General features: G+C 41.2%; 1 protein-coding gene across 1 annotated transcript; it reads left to right on the top strand.

Annotated features, from left to right (window-relative positions):
* The first annotated feature begins 623 nt into the window (after positions 1–623).
* On the top strand, positions 624–26,450 carry OPN3 (opsin 3). The gene is made up of 4 exons (XM_064448592.1): positions 624–1,028; positions 19,012–19,331; positions 20,436–20,687; positions 24,122–26,450. The coding sequence occupies exons 1-4, from the start codon at positions 680–682 to the stop codon at positions 24,383–24,385; spliced, it is 1,185 nt and encodes a 394-aa protein (XP_064304662.1). The 5' UTR covers positions 624–679; the 3' UTR covers positions 24,386–26,450.
* The last annotated feature ends 224 nt before the right edge of the window (positions 26,451–26,674 follow it).

The raw sequence follows: 26,674 nt of genomic DNA, 5'->3' as shown, positions 1-26,674 counted from the left end.
TGGAAATTTTGGAAGGTCATGTGGTCTATTAATCCAGCTTTTAGGGGGAAAAATATGATTGATTTGAGAAAGGCAGCTGCTTCTGCTCCCTTTGTAATGAGAAAAAAAAAAAAAAGATGATGAAGAAACAGACTGAACTAGCTTTTTAAAGTAGGTTTCAGTCATGTCAGTCGTGATGCTGTCAGTTGCTTTATGAGGGTGCAGCTACTAGAGCATCTCTGAGCTCTGTGGGGAAGCACTTTAGAAGAAACTGTCACCGTAAGAGGGGTTCTCACTGGCAGGGTATCTGGAGAAGAAGTCCAAGCAGCGGGTCAGCAGTTCCCACCCCTTCCCCGGGCAGAGCTCTGAGGCGGCCTGCCCGAGCGCGGCTCCCCGAAGGCAGCGCTACCCAGCCAAAGCGCACGGAGGATTTTAATGAGGAGGAGGAGACAGCCGCATCCCAACGAGGACCAGGCTGCTCACCGCAGCAGGGGAGAGGGCGAGGTGAGGCGTTTGTTGGGAAGGAGCCGTGCGCAGGGCAGGCCAGGCGGGGGCGAAGCCACCCGAGGGCGCGTCCCCCGTGGGCGGGAAGGAGAGGGCCGGTCCTCCCTCTCCTGCCCTCCTTAGCGGACTGCGAGGGGGCGGGTAGTGGGGGAGAGTGTTGGCTCTCCTCAGCCCCGCTCTGGCCGGGCTCCGAGCCATGCACCCGGGGAACAGCACGGGCACGCCGAGCCGCCCGGAGCCCGCGGCGGAGCAGGAGGTGCCGGGCGAGCGGCCCCTCTTCAGCGCCGGCACCTACGAGCTGCTGGCGCTGGTCGTGGCCACCATCGGCATGCTGGGCTTGTGCAACAACTTGCTGGTGCTGGTGCTCTACTGCAAGTTCAAGCGGCTCCGCACGCCCACCAACCTCTTCCTCGTCAACATCAGCCTCAGCGACCTGCTGGTGTCCGTCTTCGGCGTGAGCCTTACCTTCATGTCCTGCCTGAGGAGCCGCTGGGTGTGGGACGCCGCCGGCTGCGTCTGGGACGGCTTCAGCAACAGCCTCTTCGGTGGGTGACGGGGCCACGGTCGCCTCAGGTCCCCTCCCGGCCCCGCTGGGTCCTTCCTCCCGGCTGCCCTCGCTCTCCCTGCCCGCTGCCCCCGGGGTCCCGCGCCCTGTCCCCCCTCCGCACCTGTCCCCAACGGTCACGTACCCCAGCCCCAACCGTCGCCTCGCCCCTCCCTCAAGCGACCGTCGCGTCCCTCGCAGCTCCGTCCCAGCGGTTTCTTCCCTCGATCAGCACTTCGTCCCGTTTCGCTTAGCGCCGGGCGCCCTTCTTGCCTCCCCGGCGGGGCGGGAGGGTCGCCTTCCCCGCCGCGGGAGCCGGGGCCGGTGCGGCGGCGGCTCGCAGGGGCCGGAGGTTGGGGCCCCTCCTCCCGGCGGCGTCGCACGGCAGAGTTTTGGTAAGAAAGTCGATAGTGCTGAGGAAAGGGATCCGGAGCAAACAGTAAATTCACGGGGGATCTGTTTCTCGGCCTCCCGCGCTCGGCGGCGTGACGGGAAACTCAGGGGGAAAGGCAGCGGCGTTGGCACAAGGGGTCTCCGAGCTGACCGAGCGTCGCGCTTGCTTCGTGAGCATAAAAGGCTGTATTTAATAAGAGGAAACGCTGCGATCTGTGGCTGAGGGGCAGGTGCGACCCTGGTGGCGGCGTCCGCGGCGTCCCCCGCGGTGGATGAGGAGGGAACCGGGGTAAAGCTGCCGGCGTGTGGCAATGCCTTGCACGTCTTTATTCGTATCTGAGGTACAAGTGCTGTCTTTCAGTCATAGCAGTGTCACAGCTGGTATTTGGGAAACCACTGATTCCCGTGAAATGGGATTTTTAGCGCTGCAGAAGGAGTACTTCCGCTACTTCCATTTCTAAAACCTGTGAGCTCTTAACTGTTTTCTTTCTTGAAATTCATACATAACCTTTACAGAAGGCTGCAAAAGAACAGGATGCAGTCCAGTTATATACGTACAGTGTGCTAAAAGAAACATAGCTTTGTTTTTACTGACAAAGGATGCTGTAAAAGAACAGGATTATGTTTCTAATGGTGAAAGTAAGTGGCTAATCAGCAACCAGGGTTAAAGCTCATGTCAGGTCCTCTTTTCTGACAGAGGTGTATAAATTGGTGGATCACTGTGCACACACACCCCCCCTCAGCACATGTGCTCTGAAAACTGGCTTTAATAAGGCAAACTAGTCTTTTGTAAGCTTTGCAAATTTTCTCCCTAAATCTTTGTCTCACGTGATGGTGCAGTATGCCTTTGGTGGGCTGCTGGGATGAAGGTGCGTGGTTACTCATGACTTATTTGACTGCTGCTGCATGGTACAGCAGAAATCTTGTCTTGGAAGCTGTGGTGGATGCAGGATATACTTAGATGTTTGTGCAAGGTTTGGTATTGAATGATTTCTGTGGTGCACAGCTCTTGGACATTTGTTTCATAGTGTTGTCAGGGGGAGTACTAAAGAACCCAGCTAAAATAAGTCTGTCTATATCACTCATCCAGTTCAAATACTTGAGAAACTCAAGTGTCTGTCAGCCAGGTTCTGCTAAGCATCTGAACATTACGCTTATGCAGGAGAAAGGAACAGAACTGTACTTTACATCTTTATCCCTTAATATATTATACTTATTATTTTTGATGAAGACATTTTACATATAGGGTCAAAAATTAGATGCATAGTAGGGGTAATATAAAAACCAGGCTATAATCATCACCATCTTCTAAAGATGGAACAAATACAATGGGAGACCGATAAACTGGCAAACAAAATGCTTGATCATACTTGATTTTTTCCACTTCCATTTTTCTGAGGTGTGCTACATGATTTGTCACTATAAATGTATTCAGTGTTGATGCTTTCCTGCATCCCTCTATTAAGTAAACTTGTTCCTTAGGAAATGTATGCAAATTCATGGGCCTTATCTACAGAGTGGTTCAGCTAGCATCACTGGTTTGCAAAAGTACGTCTTCCTGTGCTTGGTCATATTATTTTCCTCTTCCATAGTGTGTTTCAGTGGGAAGGATTTTTTTTAACAATGTATTAGAGAAGTGTGTGATGGTGTGTAGTCTGTCAAATGGAAGTAGAGAGTAAATGCACAGCTTAATGTTCAGGAATGTCTGATGCCTGAATTTACTTTGTTCAGCTGCTACATAAAATAAGAGAAAGTATTTAACTTGGCTGTTATAATTTGACGCTAACCTTACAAAGTTACATCTAATCTTAATCTAATCTTAATTTTGTACATAGTACTGTGTTCATAATCTCAGCTGGAAACGGAAAGATTGTTCTTTCCTGTTTGTGAAGATACGTGGTTCCCCACCTAACTGAGTAGGACAGCAGGAGCGTGTCAATACTGGGGAGTAGGGGGAACCCCTATGCCCTGCAGATAGCATCGCACTTTGTTTGCCATCTGGACCATTGCCACCGCAGCTTCTATTTTCATTTTGTAATATGTCTATGAAGAGAATAGCGATTCGAAGGTTTTTGATTTTTCTGTCTTTCTTTTTTTTCTTCTCTGGTGGTGGTGAAGATACCGACCGATGATTTAATTCAGAGTAACCAGGTATTGTATTTATAAATATACTTTTCTGATATATAAAAGCCCAAGTCAGCTGTTATCTTGGTGGTGGTGGTAGGGAAGGTAACAGGAGGAAGACTTGTATGCAGATTATCTAGCAGTGATTCTTCAAGTGTAACACTTCCCCCCCACCTCCCCCAAACCTTTGGGAATAAAAAGTACATTAATTGATCAGTAGACATACAAAATTGGCAGCTTTAAAAACTGTGATCCTCATTAACTAAGCAGAGTAGTTAAAGCTTTGCAGTCTTCAACTGATCAGTAAATCAGAGTGACCTAAGTTTCTAGAATAAAGTGGGGGTAGATCTGATACTGTGGATGTGGAGTCTATTAAATCTTAACAGATAGTGTGAGGTTACTTTACTGCTGTATTTGCTGGGATTGGACCCAGTCCAGCTCATTTTACATTGAATGACCAAAACCTGTTTGTTTACAGCTATTCAAACTGGACATTGCTATGTGATCCTTCTGTACCAGTCCTTCAGGTCTAAAAGCTGTGTAATTTTAAGTTCAAATAAGAGAATCCTTATAAAATTTTTTTCTTGGAAGAACAACCTCTAAATGCCAATAATTAGTGTAAGACATCTTTCACATTTGTTGACTGAGAGGTTCCCGTGAGAGTAAACAAGTTTGGGACATGTGATTAAAGCTGCTTTTTAAAAAAACACATATGATTTTCAAAATTTGTTAAGAATTAACTCAGAATTTAAATTTTGAAAATCAGATTCTTTCAAATTACTGGAGTTAATAATCAAGAATCACTTTGAAAATTGTGATCATGCAGCTTTATTTTAAATTGTCATGTGTTGTTACGAGGTTTTTGCTCCTACTGTATTTAAAGCCAAGACCAAGGTATTTCTGTTTTTCTCTTAAGCACAATTATGTGATTAAATATACAGGTGGAATGTGTGCTTAAAATAAGCTAGTAGCATCTACATTTTCAGAAATATTAATTATGTAATGATAACTTCCCCCCAACAATAACAACACAAGCCCTGTCTACGCTTCTCCTAGGAATTTTGGGTTGGAGAATCTGAAAATTTCCTATGTAAAGTACGTCTCATTTTATCAGCCAGTCTAGCAGTTTGGAGGCACGTGAGATCCAGAACATAGACACTACAAGCAGACCCACGTTCTGAAATCTTTCAGTTGAGAAGGCAGCAACAGAACTACAGATTGTCTGTCTAGGGATAAATGGCTAGTTTTTTGTGTTCCTTGCAATAGTCTCTTTTTTGCATTATCACAACTCTATCATTAGGCAAGCCCATGTAGTAATATCTGCTTGTTGTGTTGTACAGCTCAGGACTTGTGGTTTATGCAACTGCTGGCTGTTTTTTTCAAGAACTCATTTTTCATTTGAGCCTTTTGAACATGCAGAGGTCTGCTTGCAAGAGCATAAAGCTGATCACTTTGCTGAACATCTGTCCTTGTCGCACAAGGAACAATCCCAATTTTCTTTTACTCATTAGATTCTGAAGTCAAGATACAGTTTAGGTACATATGTACAGAGGCCATGAAAAGAGCTTCTCTTTGCCATTACAAAGCCATTCTGAGCACTCCATATACTGTTAGTGTGGGGAAAATGACATAGATCGGATGACTAAATGACAAGTCTTAGTCTAAGCTTCGATGACGTGGTTGTCCACCTTAGATGGTAATCCCCACTTAATCTAGTTATGCTGAGTTCCGGTATCTATTTTTTAACAGGTGGTGAATCCTGATGGAGTATGAAAGCTACTTCAATAAGTGATGTATTTAAAATGTGAGGGTCACTTTTCCATGGAGGTCTGCAGTAAATTCTGTGCTGGTCCCACTGAGCCTGCCACCTTCTCCTTCTGTAAAAGCTTATGTAAAATCTCGTAACTCTTTCCGTCAGTAGTCAACCAAGCTGCAAGTAGTAGAGATCTGCATAATCCCTTTATCCAATTTAGTAATACAACTCATACCTGGGAGGCTTACTTTCTATCACTGAGAGCATAGGGTTTTGTGTATAATTGCTAGAGGAGACACCTGGCAGCTAAACGTACCCAAATGTCTTCATTACAGACAAGGATACCCTCTTACCTGGATTTGTTTAATTGTGTAATACAGGCTAAGGGCATAATAATCTTTATGTGCATCTGCTAGCTTTCACAAACAGACAAAAAAGTTTTTTTTAAAAATTACAGTGACTACCACAGAGCTTGAGGTATGCAAGAGACGTTTGTATCCTTCCCATCCACAGGCAGTAAATATCTGCTTTAATGCCTTCTGTACATGGGATTAGGCCCTGCAGGTTGAGAAGTAAGCTAGTCTGATCATGTGGAGTGTACATACATACCTCTCAAGCATAAACAACTTCAGCTACAACAAATAGCAGCAGAACCATCTGCCGGCAGTGGTGTTCTAGCATTTTCTGATATGTTCAATTGAGAAAGGAAAGAAAGGAGTGGAAAAACTGATTGATAACAGGAATGGTCTTGAGGAAAAGGAACTAAAATTATGCATCTGAGGCAGTTTCTTGACAGAAGATTCCACAGTAAGGGTGTTCTCTGGGGTAGGCTTTATATTATTAAATCTTAACTGTGATTGAAATGCTAGCGTTACTAAAGTGTGATTAGAGAGCCCCATCTTTCATAGAATCATTAAGATTGGAGAAGTCCTCTAGGATCATCAAGTTCAACCATTAGTCCAACACTATCATGTCTCTTAAACTATACCCTGAAGTGCCACATCTACATGTCTTTTAAATACCTCCAAGGATGGTGACTGAACCACCTACCTGGGCAGCCTGTTCCAATGCCTGACAACCCTTTCAGTGAAGAAGTTTTTCCTAATATCCAACCTAAACTTCCCCTGGTGCATCTTGAGGCCATTTCCTCTCATCCTATCGCTTGTTACAAGGGAGAAGAGACCGACCCCCACCTCGCTACAACCTCCTTTCAGGTAGTTGTAGAGAGCAATAAGGTCTCCCCTCAGCCTCCTCTTCTCCAGGCTAAACAACCCCAGCTCCCTCAGCCGCTCCTCAGAAGGCTTGTTCTCTAGACCCTTCACCAACTTCGTTGCCCTTCTCTGGACATGTTGCAGCACCTCAATGTCCTGCTTGTACTGAGGGGCCCAAAACTGCACACAGTACTCGAGGTGCGGCCTCACCAGTGCCGAGCACAGGGGCACGATCACCTCCCTGCTCCTGCTGGCCACACTATTGCTGATACAAGCCAGGATGCCGTTGGCCTTCTTGGCCACCTGATCACACTGCTGGTTCATGTTCAGCCAGCTGTTGACCAGCACCCCCAGGTCCTTCTCTGCTGGGCAGCTCTCCAGCCACTCCTCCCCAAGCCTGTTTCGTTGTATGGGATTGTTGTGACCCAAGTGCAGGACCCGGTCCTTGGCCTCGTTAAACCTCATACCGTTGACCTTGGCCCATTCATCAAGCCTGTCCAGGTCCCTCTGTAGAGCCTTCCTACCTTTAAGCAGATCAATACTCCTGACCAGCTTGGTGTCATCTGCAAACTTACTGAGGGTGCACTCGATCCTCTCATCCAGATCATTGATAAAGATATTAAACAAGACTGGCCCCAACACTGAGCCCTGGGGAACCCCACTTATGACCATCTGCCAGCTGGATTTAACTCCACTCACCACCACGCTCTGGGCTCGGCCATCTAGCCAGTTTTTTGCCCAGCAAAGAGAACACCTGTCCAAGCCATGAGCCACCAGCTTCTCTAGGAGGATGCTGTGGGAGACAGTGTCTAAGGCTTTGCTAAAGTCCAGGCAGGCAACATCCACAGCCTTTCCCTCCTCTACTAGTCAGGTCACTCTGTCATAGAAGATCAGGCTGGTCAGGCAGGGCCTGCCTGTCATGAAGCCGTGCTGGCTGGGCCCGATCCCCTGGTTGTCCTGCAGTTGCCTGGTGAGCTCACTCAAGATGAACCACTCCATAATCTTCCCTGGTACCGAGGTCAAGCTGATAGGTCTGTAGTCCCCTGGATCCTCCTTCTGGCCCTTCTTGTAGATGGGCGTCACATTCGCTAGTTTCCAGTCATCTGGGACCTCCCCTGTTAGCCAGAACTGCTGATAAATGATGGATAGTGTCTTGACAAGCTCCTCCACCAGCTCCCTCAGCACTCTCGTGTTGATCCCATCTGACTCCATAGATTTGTGAGTGTCCAGGTGGAGCAGCAGGTCATAAACTGCTTCCTCATGGATTATGGGGGGTTTATTCTGCACCCTATTCCTGCCTTCCAGCTCAGGGGGCTGAATACCCCAGGGATAACTGGTCTGATGGTTAAAGACTGAGGCAAAGAAAGCATTCAGTACCTTAGCCTTTTCCTCATCCTCAGTGGAAATGTTCCCCTCTGCATCCGTTAGAGGATGGAGATTTTCTTTGGTTCTCTTTTTGTTGTTAATATATTTGTAAAACCATTTTTTGTTATTCCTTACAGCAGTGGCCAGGTTGGGTTCTAGCCGGGCTTTTGCTTGCCTAATTTTCTCCCTGCAAGGTCTAACAAGGTCTCTGTACTCTTCTTGTGTTTTCTGCCCCTTTGTCCGAAAGCTGTAGACTCTCCTTTTTTTCCTGAGTCCCAGCAAAAGCTCTCTGTTCAGCCAGGCCGGTCATCTTCCCTGCCGGTTTATCTTGTGGCATTTGGGGACAGCCTGCTCCTGTGCCTGCAAGACTTCCTTCTTGAAGGAAGCCTGGCCTTCTTGGACTCCTTTGCTCTTCAGGACTTCCTCCAAAGGGACTCTCCCAACCAGTGCCCTGAACAGGCCAAAGTCTGCCCTCCAGAAGGCCCTGGTAGTGGTTCTGCTGACCCCCCTTCTCACTTCACCATGGATTGAGAACTCAATCATATAATTCCTAACTGTAAGCTGTTCTTGTAAGGGTAAAAAAAAAAAAAACACTGCCAGCTTTAATGTCAAATTAATTTTATTATGACCCTTTTCGACAAGTCACCATTGGTATACAGCTGCTAGATCTTGATGAGCTACCAAGTAGAAGTTGAGATCCAGGTGCATACTCCTTTCCAGTAACATGAACTGGAAGACTGAAAATTTGTGAGGAGTTTTACAGACTGTACTTTCCTGTGAAAAGCTGCAGAGTGTACAACTGAGGGAGAATATCTTTGCTGAGAATGAAAGTGTTCAATTATGAAGTTATTTTATATTTGTTTTATGGGAAGCTGATTTCTTCCCCCGCTTTCATCACTCCCTGCTGCCCCCCGCTACTGAAGTAAGTATTAATTGCCTGAGACTGTCCTGTGGATCTGGCTTCAGTTACAGCCTATTTTAAAAAACCAAAACCACTTATCTGTGTATAATTGTTAGCTACTTCATCTAAGGCTCTTCTCTGCACACTGGAAGAATGATGCCCTGTGCCACCCTCTCGCATCACCAGTGTGTGTTACATGCACTGATTTAATCTCACTAAAAGCATTTTCTGTGGTTACTCGGCAGACAGTTTTAGGATCTTGTGTTACAGACAGCTGGAGACTCAATGGGCATGCTTTCAGCTTTATCAATTTTTTTAAAGTGAATTAATCACTTGCAGGATTGAGCATGGAAGAGGTGATTAATTCCACTGTAGTTTTATATGAGAAGTGTATATAAAATATACTTGAAGGCTATTGTGTCTAGGAGAAGTGATTTTTCATCTACCTAGATTTGACTGTGCATGCTAAAATTTGTTGAAAAATTAGAAATGATACATAGCTGTCACCTAAAACATAACACCTAATTGCTGAATTCAAACAGATTAGTTATGTATTAACTAACACAAAACTAGAGAGTGCAGTAGCAACTTGTCTTGCCATGGACAAGGAGTTGCTTCTACTCCATTGCTGCTGTTTAGCTTTTCAAATGTGAAGGAGGTGAGGAGGGATTGCAGAAGAGTGGCTTTCCCCTCTGATCAGATATGCAAAATAGTAATTCAGCACTTGGATTGATATGGAAAATAATATACCCTCTGACAGAAGTCTTGATCTGTCTCAGAGTTGAATCTCATTTGCTATATTACAGCTCTACAGAGCTGTAGTTGCTCTGTAGAGATGCTCAGTCTTCAGGAATACATATCTGATACCCCCCTGTCCAAATTACAAGCCATGTTTGGGGAGCACGGGGAGCAGCATGGCAAACAACACAACTAAGTTTTATATTACATGGAGAGGTCTGAAGCAATTGTTGTTGTTAGGACTAGTTGAAACTAACACTTCTGTTCTGAGGGGCGCTGCATTATTTTGTTCTAAATAGGGATTATAAAGTCAGAATACACATATATGGGAAAACACAGTACAGGTGTGGTTTGCACTCTTCTCCCTGATGACTGACACTGCAGCTTGAAGTATTTCATGATGTATCAAGACTAATATGACTCCTGGAAAAGCCCAGAGTACAGAAAAATAGAATATCGCATGAGACACAATCAAACCTACACCAAATGCAGTATTTGACTAGAAAAATAATAAAAGAGAGGCAAAAATGAGAATTTTATTATTAAAAAAAACCCAAAACACAAACAAAAAACCCAAACCTCAAACAATGAAAAATAGCTTATCATTCCTCTCTGGTTCTGAGTGGCTGGCTCAGAAGAGAAGAGGTGCAACATAGAAATTGAGTGCTATTGGCTTAAACAAGAAGATACTTTTGCTACATTTAACCTACACAGTTTAAATGATTTGCCAGTATTGTAAATCAACCCTTGGAACTGGACTGTAGTCTTGAATCAAAATAATATATCTCAAGTATCTCAAGAAGCCTTAAGCATAACAAAATTTGTTTTGGATAAAAACTAAAAATTTTTCTGAAAAGCATATTTTTGCCAAGAGGGTCAAAGTAATGAATTCCCATATTTGCCTCTCCCTTGCTTGAAGAAAAGTACAGGTTCTCATTTCAGGGGCTAATATCCAAACAATAACCATAATGGCTTTCTGTAACAGGCTTTTTTTTTTTTTTAATCAGCACATATTTCATCACATTAAAATATGCAGTTCACTCAGAATAAAATCTAAATAATTTCCAGAAAAGCTGCTTGGGGTGTGTGGAGGAAGTGCTTACCTCTGGGCTGGGCCACAAAACTGAATTATGCATGGAAAATGAATGGAGCCATCCACATGCGTAAGTAACATGAGGTAGTTGGAAGCAGTGCAAGAGCATGGATGATGTGGATACATAGTAGGCTAAAAAAGGTGAGGTTCTTCCAGGTGAGAACTGCCACCAGGGTGTATGGCATTATGCAAAGCACTGCATTTCTGTGAGGACAGCAGAAGGCGGCTTGCATCTGTGTGCTCTTGGCAAATGTCTGCCAAGATTTGGGTTAAATCAAGTAATATTGTTATGTTCTGCGGTTACAATGGATGTTATAACCTGCTGTTTACCTGCCAATCAAAAGTGACCCAAAATCAATGTATTTTGATTGATGGGGGTGGGAGGTAGAAGGTGGAATCCTCTGTAGCTTAAAATTTCTTGAAACCAAAGATTCATGATTGCTTCATAGGGGCTGTAACAGACCAATTTATTGAAAGAACTGGCACCAGAAAGAGGCATGTAGGAGTAGTGACAGAGATATCTCAATCAGTGTATGTATCAGATGCTTCAAGTTTCATTATCCTTGGACAGATGGGCTGAATTCTTAGTTCTTTAGTGGTATCTGTGACTTGAGATCCTTTGTGGTCATAGCCTTGTCTTTCAATTTGATTTCTGATCATGCAAAGAAGAAAATAAGTAGATGTACTTGCTACTGCCGTGTATTCCTGTCCTTTCCCATGAAAATGGGTGATACGAAAGGTGTTCATAGGCAGCAGGACTGAAAAAGAAATAGTGAAGATGGAGGAATATGAAGGACAAGCGAGGCTTAGGTAAGTGGGGAGATATGACAGGGGTGACTTTGAAAACAGTCTTCAGAGACTCTTTGAGAAAGTGACAAATGTTCTACTTCTGTGAGATATTTTGCATGTGTGTGTCTACTCTAGGTAACACCATGTACACGATTCCTTTCTTTTCCTGCTGTATCAGCTGAAAACTTGTGAGTCAGCTCCTGCTGCCCCACAAGGGTATTGGTGCCGTGCAGGAAGTGCCAACTCAGTGCTACGGGGGAACTGGCATCAGGGCAGACATGTTACATATCTGAAGGATGTTCCATCTGCTTAACATGTGAAATACCCAGGACGTAGCACCACAAAGAGATGATCCATCCTAGAGCGTCACGCATGAAAGAATCTGCAAAGTCTGCTGACTTAGCCAGCATAAAGCTAAATATCAGGCGTATGCAACCATTCGTCATGAGATAACATTGAGGACAACACACAAACACCACCTTCCCCCTCCTCCCCACCTCAGAGAGCCTCAACCTCACAGGATACCGAGTCTCATAAATTGCTTAATTTCATAGCATGGTACCATCAAGACCAGGGATAGTACGTGCTTACCAGCCTCTGGCTTTATTTAGCATATGAGTATTTAAAGAGCATTTACACCTGTTCTTCAGTGTTAAAAGTTCTGGAATCATTTTGAAGCTTGACATCACAGCTAGAGTCAACATCGAGAAATCAATATTAAGTGGTAATTGATACTGGAAAAAAAAAATTAAATCTGTGTTTTGCTGCATGAAATCTCTAACAAGAAGGCTACGTTTTTCACTCTTGTTAGTAAGTTATTTTCAACGCTTGGCTGTAGCATAGAATTCCAGTTGCTAATACAAATTAAAACCTTGCTTTTACTTCTGTTTTAACGTGAATTATCTGAGGTTAGCATCGCAAATTTATTTTGTACAGTAGAAACAAACTTTCAGGTTTCTTTGTAATTCTTGATCTGAATATGCAACTGTGACTGGAGGTAGAGAAATTAATACTATACCACTACTGCTCAAATTTTCCTAGAAGTTTAAGTAGGCAAAAGAAGGTTTTAGCAAGTAAGACCATATTTTCCTCTTATTTAGAAATGAATGTCATCCAAACTAATTAAGGTCTTTATGGAGGCTTGCATAGTGTTTGAAAATAAAGGAAGCTACAGTTGTATGTTATCCATAATTGTTTTTAAATATAGATTATGCCAAGAAGGCTTAATGACCACAGAAAAAGCAGAGATTCTATAATGCCCAGTATAGATATCCCATCAGATCCACCAAATGGACTGTTAACAGGCGTTTCAACCAGTTCAGCATCATATTTCAGATGTCCGTCTCATTGAGATGAATGTAATAGGTTTATCTGAACCACAAATAACCAGTGCTTTTCATTGTTTTGTACACAGTCCTGCATCTAAACCCCTTAACTGTGATCATATAACTGTCCTCTCCATCCTTCCTGATATAAGGCTTTAGTGTTAATATTGGGCAAAGATATGGAACTGTGAACTGGCCGTAAAGAGTGACCTGTTAGTATGCCAGATAAACTTTATGATAAAACAGTGTTTCAAAAGAAGAAATCACCAACAGTGGAAAGATTATTAAAAGATGCTGAAGTGGAGCATAATATACTAAAGGAAGATCTCTGGAATTAAACAATTCTAGAAGTTTTAGGTTAAAATTCTAAGTGAATGATGGATGAAGTCCTCATGTATAGAGGTTTCATTAATGTTTAATATGGATTTTGCTTGAATGAAGACCTCAAGATTCACTTGTGAACTCTTTGCAGTGAACCATAACAAACTTTACTCAGACTCCTCTATAACGTCATTGACATTTGGGAAAAATCTGGACAACAAGCAAATACCTGCTACATCTAATGAAACAATGATGAAAAGGTGAATTTTTATATATTTGTTTCAAGTTTTAACTGTGTATCTGAAACCAGTTTTATAGTTCTGCTAGTTATCCAGCAGAACAAGACACATCAATCTAGAGGATTAGCTTTTATAGAAATTATTTTGATACAACAGCTTTGGCTTCAAGGGCAAACTGATAAGCATGTACAGAATCACAGGTAGTAGTTACAAGCTTATTTGCTAGTTATTATGGATTCAACACCTATTTTATTTCAAAAACTGTTTTCTTTAAAGGTGGAAAGTCTTATTAAAAACTGACTTCTAGACCTCTGCAAATAAGCCTGCTAGGGGCAGGAATTAATTAGAAGCATGGCCTTTAAGAAATGAGCCCTTAAATCCATTTGTGGGTGACTTCAAAATGAATGCCTTCTTACTGAACCCTTTGAACTATGCATCTAGATAAGTCTTGTGAAAAGCTCTGGCTTCTTTCATGAAAGCTATGACTTTAGATGTAGGTTTAACAATTACTCTGCAGATGCATCTTTAGATGTCATAGGGGTTTTTGCTATCTTGTTATTGGCATTAATAGGTTAATAGAGCAGATTTAATGGAATCCTAGGTTACCATGAGCAAAAAAGTAACTAACTTAAAATATTCTCAAAAGAACATATAACTTTCATTTGTTAATCATAACTAAGAGCCGTAAAGCTCCAGCAGTACTCTCTAGGTTGTTGAATATATCACAACTGCTGCTTGAAACCATCCCTTGACATCAGAGCTCATCTTTAACTGAATTAATTTTACCTACCAAAAATGTATAAATTCTCCCTTCCCCACTTCTCATTTAATTATAATTTCCTCATTTGAGAAGAAATTTTCCATCCTTGGGATCAGTGCAGAGGAAGTACAGGTAATTACCCAAATATGATGTAATTAACTCATTTAATATATTATATTAAAAATAATGTAACTTATACAAATATTTTTCTTAACTTTGTCATTTGTAGAAATTTGGGTGGAACTTGACAGTGATATTAGCATATGGAAAAAACTGCAGACTCAAAATGCATGTTGCACACTGACTGTGGCAAGTTGAGTTTGAATGGTCTTCAAGATTTTTGCTACTGTGAGTGTTATGAGTTTGTATCATTAAGTGTGGAGGTGGCAGGCATATTCCAGCTCTTGCTACTTAGAGTTGTAAGACACACGTGGGCATTTTGTTTTATGGCTTTGCAGCTTCATAATGGAATTTGTGGCCACAAAGCGTGCACACAGAATAGCTGAGATCCCTCATAGTTGGGAAACTCAAATACGTAGAAGGTTTCCAGTCGTTGCTGCAGATCATTGACAGATATGAAAGTCACTTCATACTTAAATAGTCTATCCATGAGGCTATTCTAGTTATATGAGCTAATCTGGGCTGCTTCTTTCTCAAAGCCTTTGTTAGAAATATTGAATGTGCTTTGGTTGCATACTGATGCAGAATGGAAAAGATATGGGGGGAAATGGGGGGGAAGTGCATAATGGGGGGAAAATTGTTTTCTAGTCTTGCCCTTGCCTGTACTGAGGTCTTATTAAAAGGCAAGGACCCTTCCCCTCCCCTCAAAACTGGGCCTTATGCTCCACTCACTTTTAGTGGAACATAAGCTCCGAAGTAATTTTGACAGTTTTGGAGATTCTACCTATTGAGATTTTTTTATATATACTTTAGAGTTTGGAATAAAAGAAATAGTTGAAACTTTTACAAGCTGGAAAACTGTTGCCAGTAATTACAGTCATTATTTCTATCAAAAGCAAGGGCTCCCCAGTTTGTGGTGTAACTGAGAGTTGTGCAGCTGCTTGTATTTTGAGGACTTAAACACTTGAAACCTGACAGAAGCTTAACCTTCAGATTACACAGATTTTGCACAGTAAAGTCAAAACAAGTTTTATTGTGTACAGAATTTTGCAAGTTTTATTTCCTTTTGAAAAAAAGGCATCAAATCTTACCGTACATTAATAAAGTTATTAACATCAAGTGCATGGAAGCAGTTCTAAAAAAGAATTACTAGATTCTTATGGAGTAATGACTCTCAAATCATGAGAGTTACTCTATAGAATTTCTATATTAAAAGGATGGAAAATCAAATTTAGAGCTCTGACAAAGTTATTTGCGTTCTATGGGAGTATAGTAGTATTTCATACACTTTCTTATACTTTTATTTTCTTTGTAATATTAAAGGAGGGGACAGCATAAAAACAGTGCAATCTTAAAGACATTCCTGTGAGTTAAACTGCTTCTGCCATGCTGACGACACTACCCGGAAGTTGTTCCTCTGGCTATTTCTGTTCCACTCAGCCATGTCCGAATGCTGAGAGATGCTGTCTGTAGTTCAATTCAGCACATTCAGTAAAAGCAGGTTATTGGCAATCCCTCATCTGAGAGTTAAAAGGTGCTTATCTGCCTGCTTAAAAACATGTTTACTTAGATGTGATGCACACTCACAAGGTAGCTTCTACCCATTGAACACACTGGAATTTCGTTTTCATATTAATTCCTCTGTCATATAGCCCACTGTAGAAGTAATAAGAACAACAAAACCCAAATGGCTCTTAAACATCATTATCTATAGCACCCTCCACCAGAATTAATGTGTTTTTTCCCCTAGTTATGGACTTTATTTTTCTAATACACATTTTAAAACTGATTTCCTTAGGACAGATCTCAGTATTCATGTTCTTACAGGTATTTCTGCATGTCATCTACCACAAATACACAGGCAGCCATGGCTCCACAGCACGAGGGACTTTTTTGGACAAAGTTCCCTACATTTTGTCTTATCCCACAAGGATATTTTGTTTCAAATATCCATTTTTATGGTTAACTACTTCGACCTCTGCTCTTACAGCTATGACCTTGTTAGAGCAGAGATCCTGCATCAGAGAGGAATTTACTGTAGCATGCTGTAACCTGTGTTTCTTACCTCATGCCTACATGCTACCAGACACTTTCTGAATAGCAACAGAAAAGGGATTTGCATTTCAGTACATACTGACCAACGGGCTAACCGAGCTCCCTTTTACAGTTTGGGTAGAAAACTCAAGTATCCATTTAAAGAGTTCTGGTTTCAGACTGAAAGGGACTTGAGCTAAAACTATTCAAAGATCTATGTGTAAGTACAAAGTTTTAGAGATAGGGAGCTTCCAATAAAAATGCCAAGGACTCAGTAAATTATTTCTTCTGAACACCTGTACTTTCAACCAAGTGTGCGTGCTTTTGGTTACTTTGTCATGGTCAGAATTCAATACTCATGTATTAAAAACTGATGGACATTAGTCATTGAATACCATGGTGAGTACCTTATTTATCCACCTTGTTTCCCTGAGCTTCTAGTGGGAAAGAAGGAAGGTGGTAAAGAGCAAAGGGTTAATTTTGACCCATCATCCTGAGGAACTGTTCCTTCTACCCACTGATCACAGCCAAAGCCTCAGTGCACTATGTAGGCAAACTGAGTCTACAGTTGTGATGTGAATTTTCTCCATAACCATCAGGTAAAATTTTGTAATTCCTAGTCTTTGGGCACAGAGAAATGGGAGGTGAATTTCTTGCCTTTACCACGTGCTCAGGAAGTAGATGGTATTTCATTGTATAAAGTATTTACCTGAGCTAGTAGAAGTGTAGAATAGTACCTATATAATTCTGTAATTATTTTCTAACTCCTAGTAAGATCTTGCTAGATCCACATTCTTCAGTTTATTTTTGGCACGTTATGTCCTAAAAGAGGACATGAAAGACTTCCTATCAACATAATTGAAAAAAAACCCCAGCCAATCAAACCTCAAGTGCTGTGGAAACTCTCTGGTCCACATTTGCTAGTCTAATTTTGCTTTCAAGCCATAGAAACAAAAGTCCTATATCAATGACTTATGCAAGAAGAAAACCCACAAAACTAGCTGTGAAAGGAGTCTGCCTTGCCTTCCGCATGTCCAGCAATATCTGCTTCTTTGTGATGAAGCTATAAAGAGAACACTGGCAAAAAATGTACATGGTTTAAAAAAAAAAGTTAATAGTTTCATTTCAGAGCCATGACAAGAGTGCGGTGTGTTTTCCCTCAGAGTGGGAAATCCTTCCTGTTAATCAAGAAAGCTTTCCAAACTCATTCATCTATAAAAAAGGATCCTCTAATACTTGCAGGAAAGTAACTTACTTAGAGATCTTACAGCATATCCTTCAGTGAGATATTTGGTTTAAAATATGCTGGTTTTGCTGATGAATTCCTTGACACAGAGGCTATTTTTTTATCTAGATTTTGTTATTCTTAGTTGCCTTCCTAAAATCTGTGTTGCTGGTGATTGAGCATGCTGTTGTTAATTCATCTTCCTTAAACGCTTATCCTTTTTTCAAAGTGAGATCAGAAACCTGTTATATCCTTTGGAGGTTTCTGCTGGATATAATGGTTATTCTCTTTTTGGAAGTGAAATCTGCACGTTTAACCTTCTCACAGCTGCATAAATGCGTGCTATGCCAAATAGGAATGTACTTGAAGAAATGAAACACTGTGTGTATGCATGACAAAATACCTGTGATGCTTATTAGATAAAATGTAACAAATTTAGACACATGTATTTGTATAACCTCAGAGTGCTGTGAAATACACTCTTTTGTGTTTTTAAGAGGCTGTGTATATGAGCTTGACTGAATTGTAGCAGATTTCAGGTGACACATGCATGACGAGCGGGTTGGTTCTTGATCATTACATTTCACAGACCGTTGAAATAGATATCCTTATAGTCTAATCAAGACAGAATTACCTTGACTTTTGCCTTGACTTCATTAAATTATAAAAGTGTCTGGATAGGGTAATGCTGAGAGCTCAAAATAATCTGTGATTTGTGTCATAACATGTTAGTAAGTGTGTAGTGGGGTTGAGGTGGACAGAAAAGGAAGAGAGTACACAAATAATTGAAATGAAGACTATGATATTGTTATGATAGCAGCAAGACAGGAGAGGCCACTCAGTATAACCCCATGTCTTCCAGATGGGACTCCTTCAGCAGTTTAACACTTCGCTTTCCTGGTTATTCTTTGGAGTGCAAAGACTTGCAGGAAATCATGAAAGAAGTTGGAATTCTCATAGTAATTTTATTCACGTTAAAGGTGCATTTCCAGGTTTTCAGTTGTTGAATTGTTGAATGCTTGCTTTGATTTCAGTCTCAACCCTGAATTCCCCAGGTTTCTAACACATTTTGTAAAATTGCTAATTATATCATTTTTATATAGCAGCTTTTTGTTTGAAAAAACAACCTTAATTTTCCCTTCCATCACCACTCCACACACCCCCAACCACCCACCCCCCCCCCAAAAAAAAAAAAGAAGAAACCCAAACAACCAAAAAACCCACAACAATTGCTAACAACAACAAGACCCTTGCAGCATGGTTTCTTGCTTAATGAAGCAATGTTCAGGAAGAAGTATTAGCTTGGTCTCGCTTTTTGTTTTCTTTCTTTCTCCTTGTCTTACTTCTTGGCCATTGTACATCATGAGTCAGATTCCAGCACGCTACTCTAAGTAGTTCCGAAGTCAGTGATACTGTTTGAGTTAGTGAGTAGTGGGGTGTCACCCAGAAAGATTATTGATGTTAGATTTATAATATGAGCTAGCTAATTTTGAGTTAACCTGCTAGCAAAGGAAACATTTATCAAGAGGACTCCTGTTCAATTTGCAATGCTTTTGAATTACTTAATTGATTTTTCTTTAATTTTTCTTACAGGAATTGTTTCAATTATGACTCTCACTGTTCTTGCCTATGAACGCTACATTCGAGTAGTCCATGCAAAAGTGATTGACTTCTCTTGGTCATGGCGGGCTATCACGTACATCTGGCTCTATTCATTAGCCTGGACTGGAGCACCTCTTTTGGGCTGGAACAGATACACACTGGAAATCCATGGATTAGGTTGCTCAGTGGACTGGAAGTCGAAAGACCCCAATGATAGCTCCTTTGTGCTCCTTTTTTTCCTTAGCTGTCTAGTAGCACCTGTTGGGATCATGGCCTATTGCTATGGCCATATTCTATATGCAGTAAGAATGGTAAGTTGATTCAAATAAAAGACTTCCCTTAATGTGGTATTTTCAGTGAAAATTGCTGATGCTGTGTATTAATCTTGGATCAGAGCCTATATTTGCACTCTTGCTTCCTATTCAAATTTTTGAATGTTTAACGTTCATCCACATCAGCGACCACTAGAAAGGATGTAAGGTTGGAGGAGAACCAGGGTAGGGCTACCAGGATCTATTTGTTGTGAGCTTGAGCAGTTCCCTAACCTTCCTCCCAGTAAAACTACACTAATCCACATCAGATCCTCCCTTGAAATGGGGAAGACTGTTAGCAGTCCTCCTGATTAAGGAACTCACTCTCTCCTCTTTGCAACTCTTAAGATAGCTTTGTAAAACTTTTCCATTTGGAGATTAAGCCCTGTTAAACCAGTTTTCCATGTTAAGGCACCCTGTTTTAATTCAGACCTTTAGTGTCAGAAAGTGTTAATGTTTCATATTCTGTGGGTAATTAGTTTGGGCCCATTCAAGTTTGTGGTCGACAGTATTGGCACAACTGATGTTATGGAGAACGCTCACACACATGTCCCATCTTTTCTGCATTTCATGACTCAGTCAGATGGCACTGGCAACCTGCTGCCTAGTAATCTGCTTTGAACAGAGATTTTGTAATTTCAGGGTAATAAACTAAGTGGCAGAGCCATACAGAGAAATCTATTAATGAAATTTTCTTCTCTCTGAAGATTGCTGATCTACAGAGTTGTCTAACTAGTCAAACAAAGGACCACTAAATATGAGCTGAACTTGCTTATGCCAGTGGGTGAGGGCAAGTTGGTTTTCTAAAATACCTCTAATGATAAGTGCAGCATGTTTTGTTACGTCACTGGATTTGTTGTTTTCCAGTAGATTTGCTATTCTATTTCTCCTCTGATCATATTTTTACATGGGATATACGCAGTATAAGTCTGGGAAGCATGATGTAAGCTTTCAGAAGAATTATGGTTCACAAGATAAGGTTTATAGTGTCTGTGCCTAAAACTAAATTGGCTAATTAGTTATTTATAAATAAATTTGAACTATTCATTTTCAAGTAAAACACAGAGCTATTTTACTTTACCATTTTATCTCTTTCTTCTACAGCTTCACTGTGTGGAAGATTTCCAGACTGTTCAAGTGATCAGACTTCTAAAATATGAAAAGAAGGTGGCTAAAATGTGTTTCTTAATGATCTCCACATTCCTTATTTGTTGGATACCCTATGCAGTGGTCTCCTTCCTGGTAACATATGGCTATAGTAACCTTGTAACTCCAACAGTAGCTGTCATTCCATCTTTCTTTGCTAAGTCAAGCACTGCTTATAATCCAGTCATCTATATCTTCATGAGTAGAAGGGTAGGTACATTAAAGATTTTCTTATTTGAATAATTAGTAGCCTATGCCACAGTTGTGGAGATTAGATCAGATTTACTTTAATCTGTAAAGCCTAGGTTTGGGGGTTTTTGTTTTGTTTTAATTTGAACAGCTAGGTTAAATGGTAAAGATCTAGGAGAATTAAAATCCCTGATGGTGTTTAAAATACTACCTTACCAGAAATTGGATTTTAAAGGACTGAATTCACACATGAGCACTCATATGAAAGGGAGGGAGGGAAGTGTCAAAATTTAAGTGTCTAGTTCTGACAATTTACCCATGAAATGGATTACAACTAGAAAACCTCATCTAAGCCACTCTCTTACCACAACAGATCTCCATCAAACAAAGTTCAGAATATGTGGTGTCTGTTTTTTAGGAAGAAAAAAGTGTTCTCTGATTTTTCCATTATGACAACACAAGGATTGAACAACTCAGCATAGTATTTCAAATTAGTGTGCTCTCAAAAAGCCATGAGTAACAGCCTGTTTAGGATTTCAGACTGGGTTTTGCTAAGCAAGTATGTCAATAAGATGTTTCAATAATGTTAAAATACCAGGGAGTGAAACAATTGTCCATACTCCAGTTCTGCTTAAGCCTAGAAAGGTTTTAGGAACATATGTTCCTGATATGTTACTTCTCAGGAGCTCAACCATGAAAACAAAGAACATTGTAAGCAAAAGTAGGTATCTATTAGGTTGGCACCTGGAAGAAAAACTGTTTAAAAAGACACCTTGAAATTTTGTTTAATCTCAAGTAGCAACAAAGTTATAATTTGTTATTAATTCAAAAATTTCTAAGTGTACAATACTAAAAAATTAATTTTAAAGGAGGAAAGTGAAACACTGTATTATTAAAAAGTTTCCCTTAAGTTTTTAAGTGAATATTTTACAAAATTTGGCACATGATCTTGGACCATTGCAGTATCAATAAATTGGTGATTTTGGTGGAAAAATATTACACCAGTAACATTTCTCAGAGTTTGGTTGAGATTCTGGCTTTGAATACATGAGGATGGCAGTGAAATGTTTTTTGGAGATAAATTATATACTGTTAAGAAGATATACGTATCTATGAGGAAAACAAATTTTTATTTTTGTCTGCTTTTGTAGTATTCATCATGAAAAGTAGACCGCTGATTTAATGGTGGTAACTAGCTCATTTCAGTGCTTTACAGAGCAAAGAGAGAATAGAAGTACTTAGGGTTAGCAGTGGCGTCAGATATATGGAAACTAGAAAACTATACAACTTCTGTAAATAATCAGTACTATGAAGGCAACCACTGAATGCAGTTAAGCGGTGTTGGTAAATTTATTTAGACATAAAACAGCTTCACTATAACCCTGAACGTTTACTGAAAGTGTTGTCAGCTTCTGAAACCAAGACTGTATAGAGTTAAAGATATCTGGAGTTTAATAGAATAACTTGACAAAGGGTAAAGAAATATGAATGATTGCTGGAAGGATTTCCCCGGGTTTTCATTACCTCATTATAGCAATGGAATTTTCTGTGACTTCTACATTGGTTTGCAATTGCCAGGCAGCAGCCTGGGCCAGCGAGCAGTCTGCAGGGACAAGGCAGCCAAGTTAGTGGGCCTGATCAGCCAGATGGGTGGCCAGGCAAAGGCTGCAGTGCTACTAAGGTCAAGGTTGAGTTTAAATGCTGTTCCTGACTGCAGACAGGAGGCCCCCAGCATGGCATCTCATGGCCTGGGTATGGGAAGCTAACAACAATTATGTTCAAAAAGAGTGATTTTCAACTGAGTAATTTTTTTTTTAAACAGTGAATATATAGAAGTTTATCAACTGAGTCGTTTAACCTGAAAAAGATTTTGTAGGTTCTGATACCCAAAAGCAAATCAAACTAGTACCAGGCTCAATGCCAGTACAGTCATAGCCGGGATAAGAACAAATCAGCTGAATGCGCTTACTGGAGATGCATTGTGAAGTGCATTTTACTCACCTCTAATTCCAGATTAAGATGAAAAAGATAATATCTTTGCTCATCTTCTGGGTTATTTTGCCCTCAGAAGGAATCCTAAACCCAGTTCTTCTCTATAATACACTTTCTCTGCTGATCTGTTCTCCTAATATGCTTGTGCCTTCTCACTTCCATGCTCCTCCGAGGTACCACATTATCTCTGAAATCTTCAAGGCCTCCACATGACCATTCTCTTGTGTTTTCACATAGCACCACATTACCTTTTTCTATCACCAACAATCTTCCCAACAGGACCTATTGCCTCCCCTGTGTCAGAGTGGGATTAATTTCCTATAATAAAACCTTGTTCCAAACTGGCACGTCAGAGTTTCTTGTGTAATAACTGGAAAAGCAAAGTCAGTGACCCTGCAGGATAATACAGAATAATCTTGAACACAGCTAAATGGAAGGCTGTTGAGAAACATGTCGTACTCCTTTTTCAGAGGAAAGGTGGGTTGTCTTGCCCCAGCCCTGTTTGTTGTTATGGGTTTTTTTTTGTTTGATTGACTGTTACTTTTAAGTCCTCTTTATACATTCCAGTCATGACTTGTTATGGATTTCTATGCTCATGTCTATTATAGCTTTATGCTAAAAGAAGAGGCAGCTGCTGACTTCTTTCTTGTAAAACTAGAGAATTCCTGCAAAGGATCATATCTGAGCCTTAGATGTGTGAAGATGTGGAACTACACATCCTTTAAGCCCCACACCTGAATGCTTTGCTTTGTGAAGGGAAGTCCCTAACTGAAGCATTTAGAACAGCGCTACTACTGGAATTGTTATTTTGTATACTGATTGAGCTTTCACTGAATACTTTGCATTATTTAATCACAAAGTAGGGCAGACTCCCTGTGTCATAAATGGATTCTAATTAGCTGAGAGACTTCTGTTCCTTCCATATTAAATGGGAACATTTTCGTTTTGTATTACCAAGCTTTGAAATTTTATTTTATATCTTTGACATTCAATGCTTTTGTTAAAATTCCAGACCCTTGATTTACTTAAAAGGAAGAAAACATCATTTTATATCCTCTTCCTCCCCTTGTTCCTTCCCTCTGCATATTCCTGTGAAGTGTTGCTTCACAGGAATGTGAAGTCGTCCCCTGCTAGATAAAATGTGTGATTTTTGAATACTTAAAGATGGGAACAATAACTATGCCACACTTTGGAGTCTAGTCCTCTCGTTCTTTGCAGACTGTGGATTGCAGACCTTGCTGCTGGGAAAAGATTAACTTGCATTTCAGCGCTCTCTACTGGCTAAATGATCCTATTCAGCTCTGGTGTAAGGAAAACCACTCGCTGAAAGTAACTTGGAACAAGGTGGAGATATGCAGAAGTCTCTTATTTTGAGTCATTTACGATACTGTTGTCTTCACTGGATCGTACATGGTAGCGATTGCTTAGGAAGTTGTAACTTCATCCCATTTATTCTCTTGCAGTTTCGACGATGCCTTTTGCAACTCCTGTGCTTTCGCCTGATGAGATTCCAGAGGACTGGGAAAGAGACACCAGCAACAGGGAATGACAAACCAATACGACCAATAGTTATGTCTCAAAAAGCAGGGGACAGGCCAAAGAAGAAAGTGACTTTCAGCTCTTCCTCTATCATATTTGTTATCACCAGTGATGATACTCAGCAAATAGATGACAACAGTAAACACCATGGGACAAAAGTAAATGTAATCCAAGTAAAACCACTATAGGGATGAGCTAAAGACACGTGGGAATGAGATGGACTTCAGCCAGTAGACTGTTCAGGATGGAGACTGGGTTCAGTGGTGGTGTCTGTGGGCTGCCAAAGGAAACCATTCTTCAGCTGTGAAATACTGAAGGGATTCTGCATCTGAAGCTCTGCAGGCAGCTCAGTTTTGGTCACAGTACTGAAATCTCTGCATCTGTGCCAAAATTGCTGATGGATGTCTTTACTCTGAATTTTCTTAAAGCATATTGTAGGATTGCCATTCAGGAGAACTTGATCGGGCTGGAGGAATGCGCTAACAGAAAAGTTCAAGTTCAGCAAGGGTAAGCAAAAAGTCCTGCGCTTGGGAAGGAAGAACGATGCTGTCACACAGCAGGCCAGGCCCTGGCTGCCTGGGATGCAGCTCTGCGGAACAGGATGTGGAGTCCTGTTGCTCAGTGAAGCAAGGCATGAGCCTGCAGTGTGCCCTGGCTGCAAGGAGGGGCACCAGCATCTGAGGCTGTACTGACAGGATCGGAGCCAGTAGTGTAAAGTGATTATGCGCATGACTCAGCCCTCATTAGACCACATCTAGATACTGCATCCAGTTTGGGGATCCCAATACAAGAAAGACATCTGTAAACTGGGGTGAGTTCAGTGGAGTCCCCCAAGACTGTCGGAGTTGGAGTACTTAGCCTGTGAGGAGAGGCTGGGGGAGCTGCACTTGGCCAGCCTGGAGATGAAGCATCTTCAGGGGAAACGAATAGCAGCCTCCCAATAGAGATGGGGAGGTTTTCAAGAAGATGGAGCCAGGCTCTTCAGGGTAATACACTATGGAAAGTTCAGAGATAAGGAGCATGAACTGCAACAAGAGAGATTTGGATGGGATAAGAAAAGCTTTTTTTACCCTGAGGGAGCCAAGCAGTGGAACAGGTCAGACTAGAGACTTCCTGAGGTTCCTCTAAGCTTGAGTCATCCTGTGATCCCTGAACTGCTGGCACTGCCGCCTCACAGACATACCATGGAAGAGGGAGGAATGTTTCAAGTTGGCTGTGGTTTAGTTGGTCTGCATTGGTGCTTTGCAGGGCAGGGGGTGGGACAAATGATGTCGACAATGACTGGGGCTATGGTTAAACCAGGAGGCACCAGAAAGCTGTCCCTGTGTAGTCAGCAAGCCATTCTCTCGGTGCTAGCTGGTAGGACTCGTGAGCTACACAGTGAAGAAAATAATGCAAATCAAAGCACCAATGAAAAAAGGTCAGTGAAAAGGGAGAATCAGATTTTTTGTTGTTGTTGTTACAAACTTGCTTTATGCATCTTTATCTTGCATACACTTATTCTGTACATGGACCAGGAGTGTCATCCTGCATTAATCTTCAGCCTGCTCTGGCACTTTGAAAGTAATATCTAGAGAAGAGCAGCATAACTTTGCCAGAGTTGCAGTGTGAGTAATGATTCTCCTACTTGGCGCTCAGTAAACAGAACAGATAAATATTTTTTTTTAATTCCTCCCACCCCTGCACACCTATGTAAGTGTTGCTGGTACAAAATGGTGATAGGCTTCTGCCCAAGCCCCGGCTGCCTGTCGGCATTGGGTGGATAGTTAGAGAACTAATTTTGAATTACGGCAGCTGATTCTCTACCACATTCATTGCACTGGTGTAATTTCTCTGCCTCAGTCTGCTAAATGGGCAGTGTGGATCTGCAACATGCAGCTTTTCCATCTCTGTGAAAGCTGGAAGAAAAGCAATTAAGAAACTATTTGCTTCCTCTGGGGACAAATCTTCTGAGAGGTATAAAAGGAACATGCTGAATAACTGTTGGCACCAGTAGCCATTGGTCATGCAGTCAAGAATAAAACTTAAAAATTAAATAGAAAAAATCAGCGTCTAAATGTAGAAGCTTTCACCTAGTTCCTGGAGTAGGGAGTGACCTTAACTGAGAACAAGTAAGTGACTTGGCTTGTGCCTTTGAAGAGGAAAATTCCTTACATGTGAAAAACTCTAGAGCTTTAGCACCGGTAATCTGGCTCTGTGTCATGTTTAAAAGTGTGTCTGGAATCCACTCTGGTTTCTAGATTAAATCCTATAATCTGAGAGTAAACAGATGATAAATACTTGTCTTTGTTTCTTTTGTATTTGTTATTTTTCTTTTACTACAAATGTATAGGTATCTTGTCTTACCATGTCAAAGATCTGCCCTTACTAAAGGATGTTCATTGCAATGTCAAGGACTACGTTTTCAGCCAATGATCACTACACCTATGCACATCTATGTTTACAAAAGGAGGAAGATATACATTAGCATTCCATGT

The sequence above is a fragment of the Phalacrocorax carbo genome, chromosome 3 (assembly GCF_963921805.1).
Source record: "Phalacrocorax carbo chromosome 3, bPhaCar2.1, whole genome shotgun sequence".
NCBI lineage: Eukaryota > Metazoa > Chordata > Aves > Suliformes > Phalacrocoracidae > Phalacrocorax > Phalacrocorax carbo.
The sequence above is the reverse complement of the archived record's forward strand: the minus strand, read 5'-3'. Positions and strand labels throughout refer to the sequence as shown.

Excerpts from the sequence above, each read along its gene's own strand:
- OPN3 (XM_064448592.1), top strand. The coding sequence starts at position 680 with ATGCACCCGGGGAACAGCACGGGCACGCCGAGCCGCCCGGAGCCCGCG. Across the intron at positions 1,029-19,011 it reads CTTCAGCAACAGCCTCTTCG|GAATTGTTTCAATTATGACT; the intron begins GTGGGTGACGGG and ends TTTTTCTTACAG. Across the intron at positions 19,332-20,435 it reads TTCTATATGCAGTAAGAATG|CTTCACTGTGTGGAAGATTT; the intron begins GTAAGTTGATTC and ends TTTCTTCTACAG.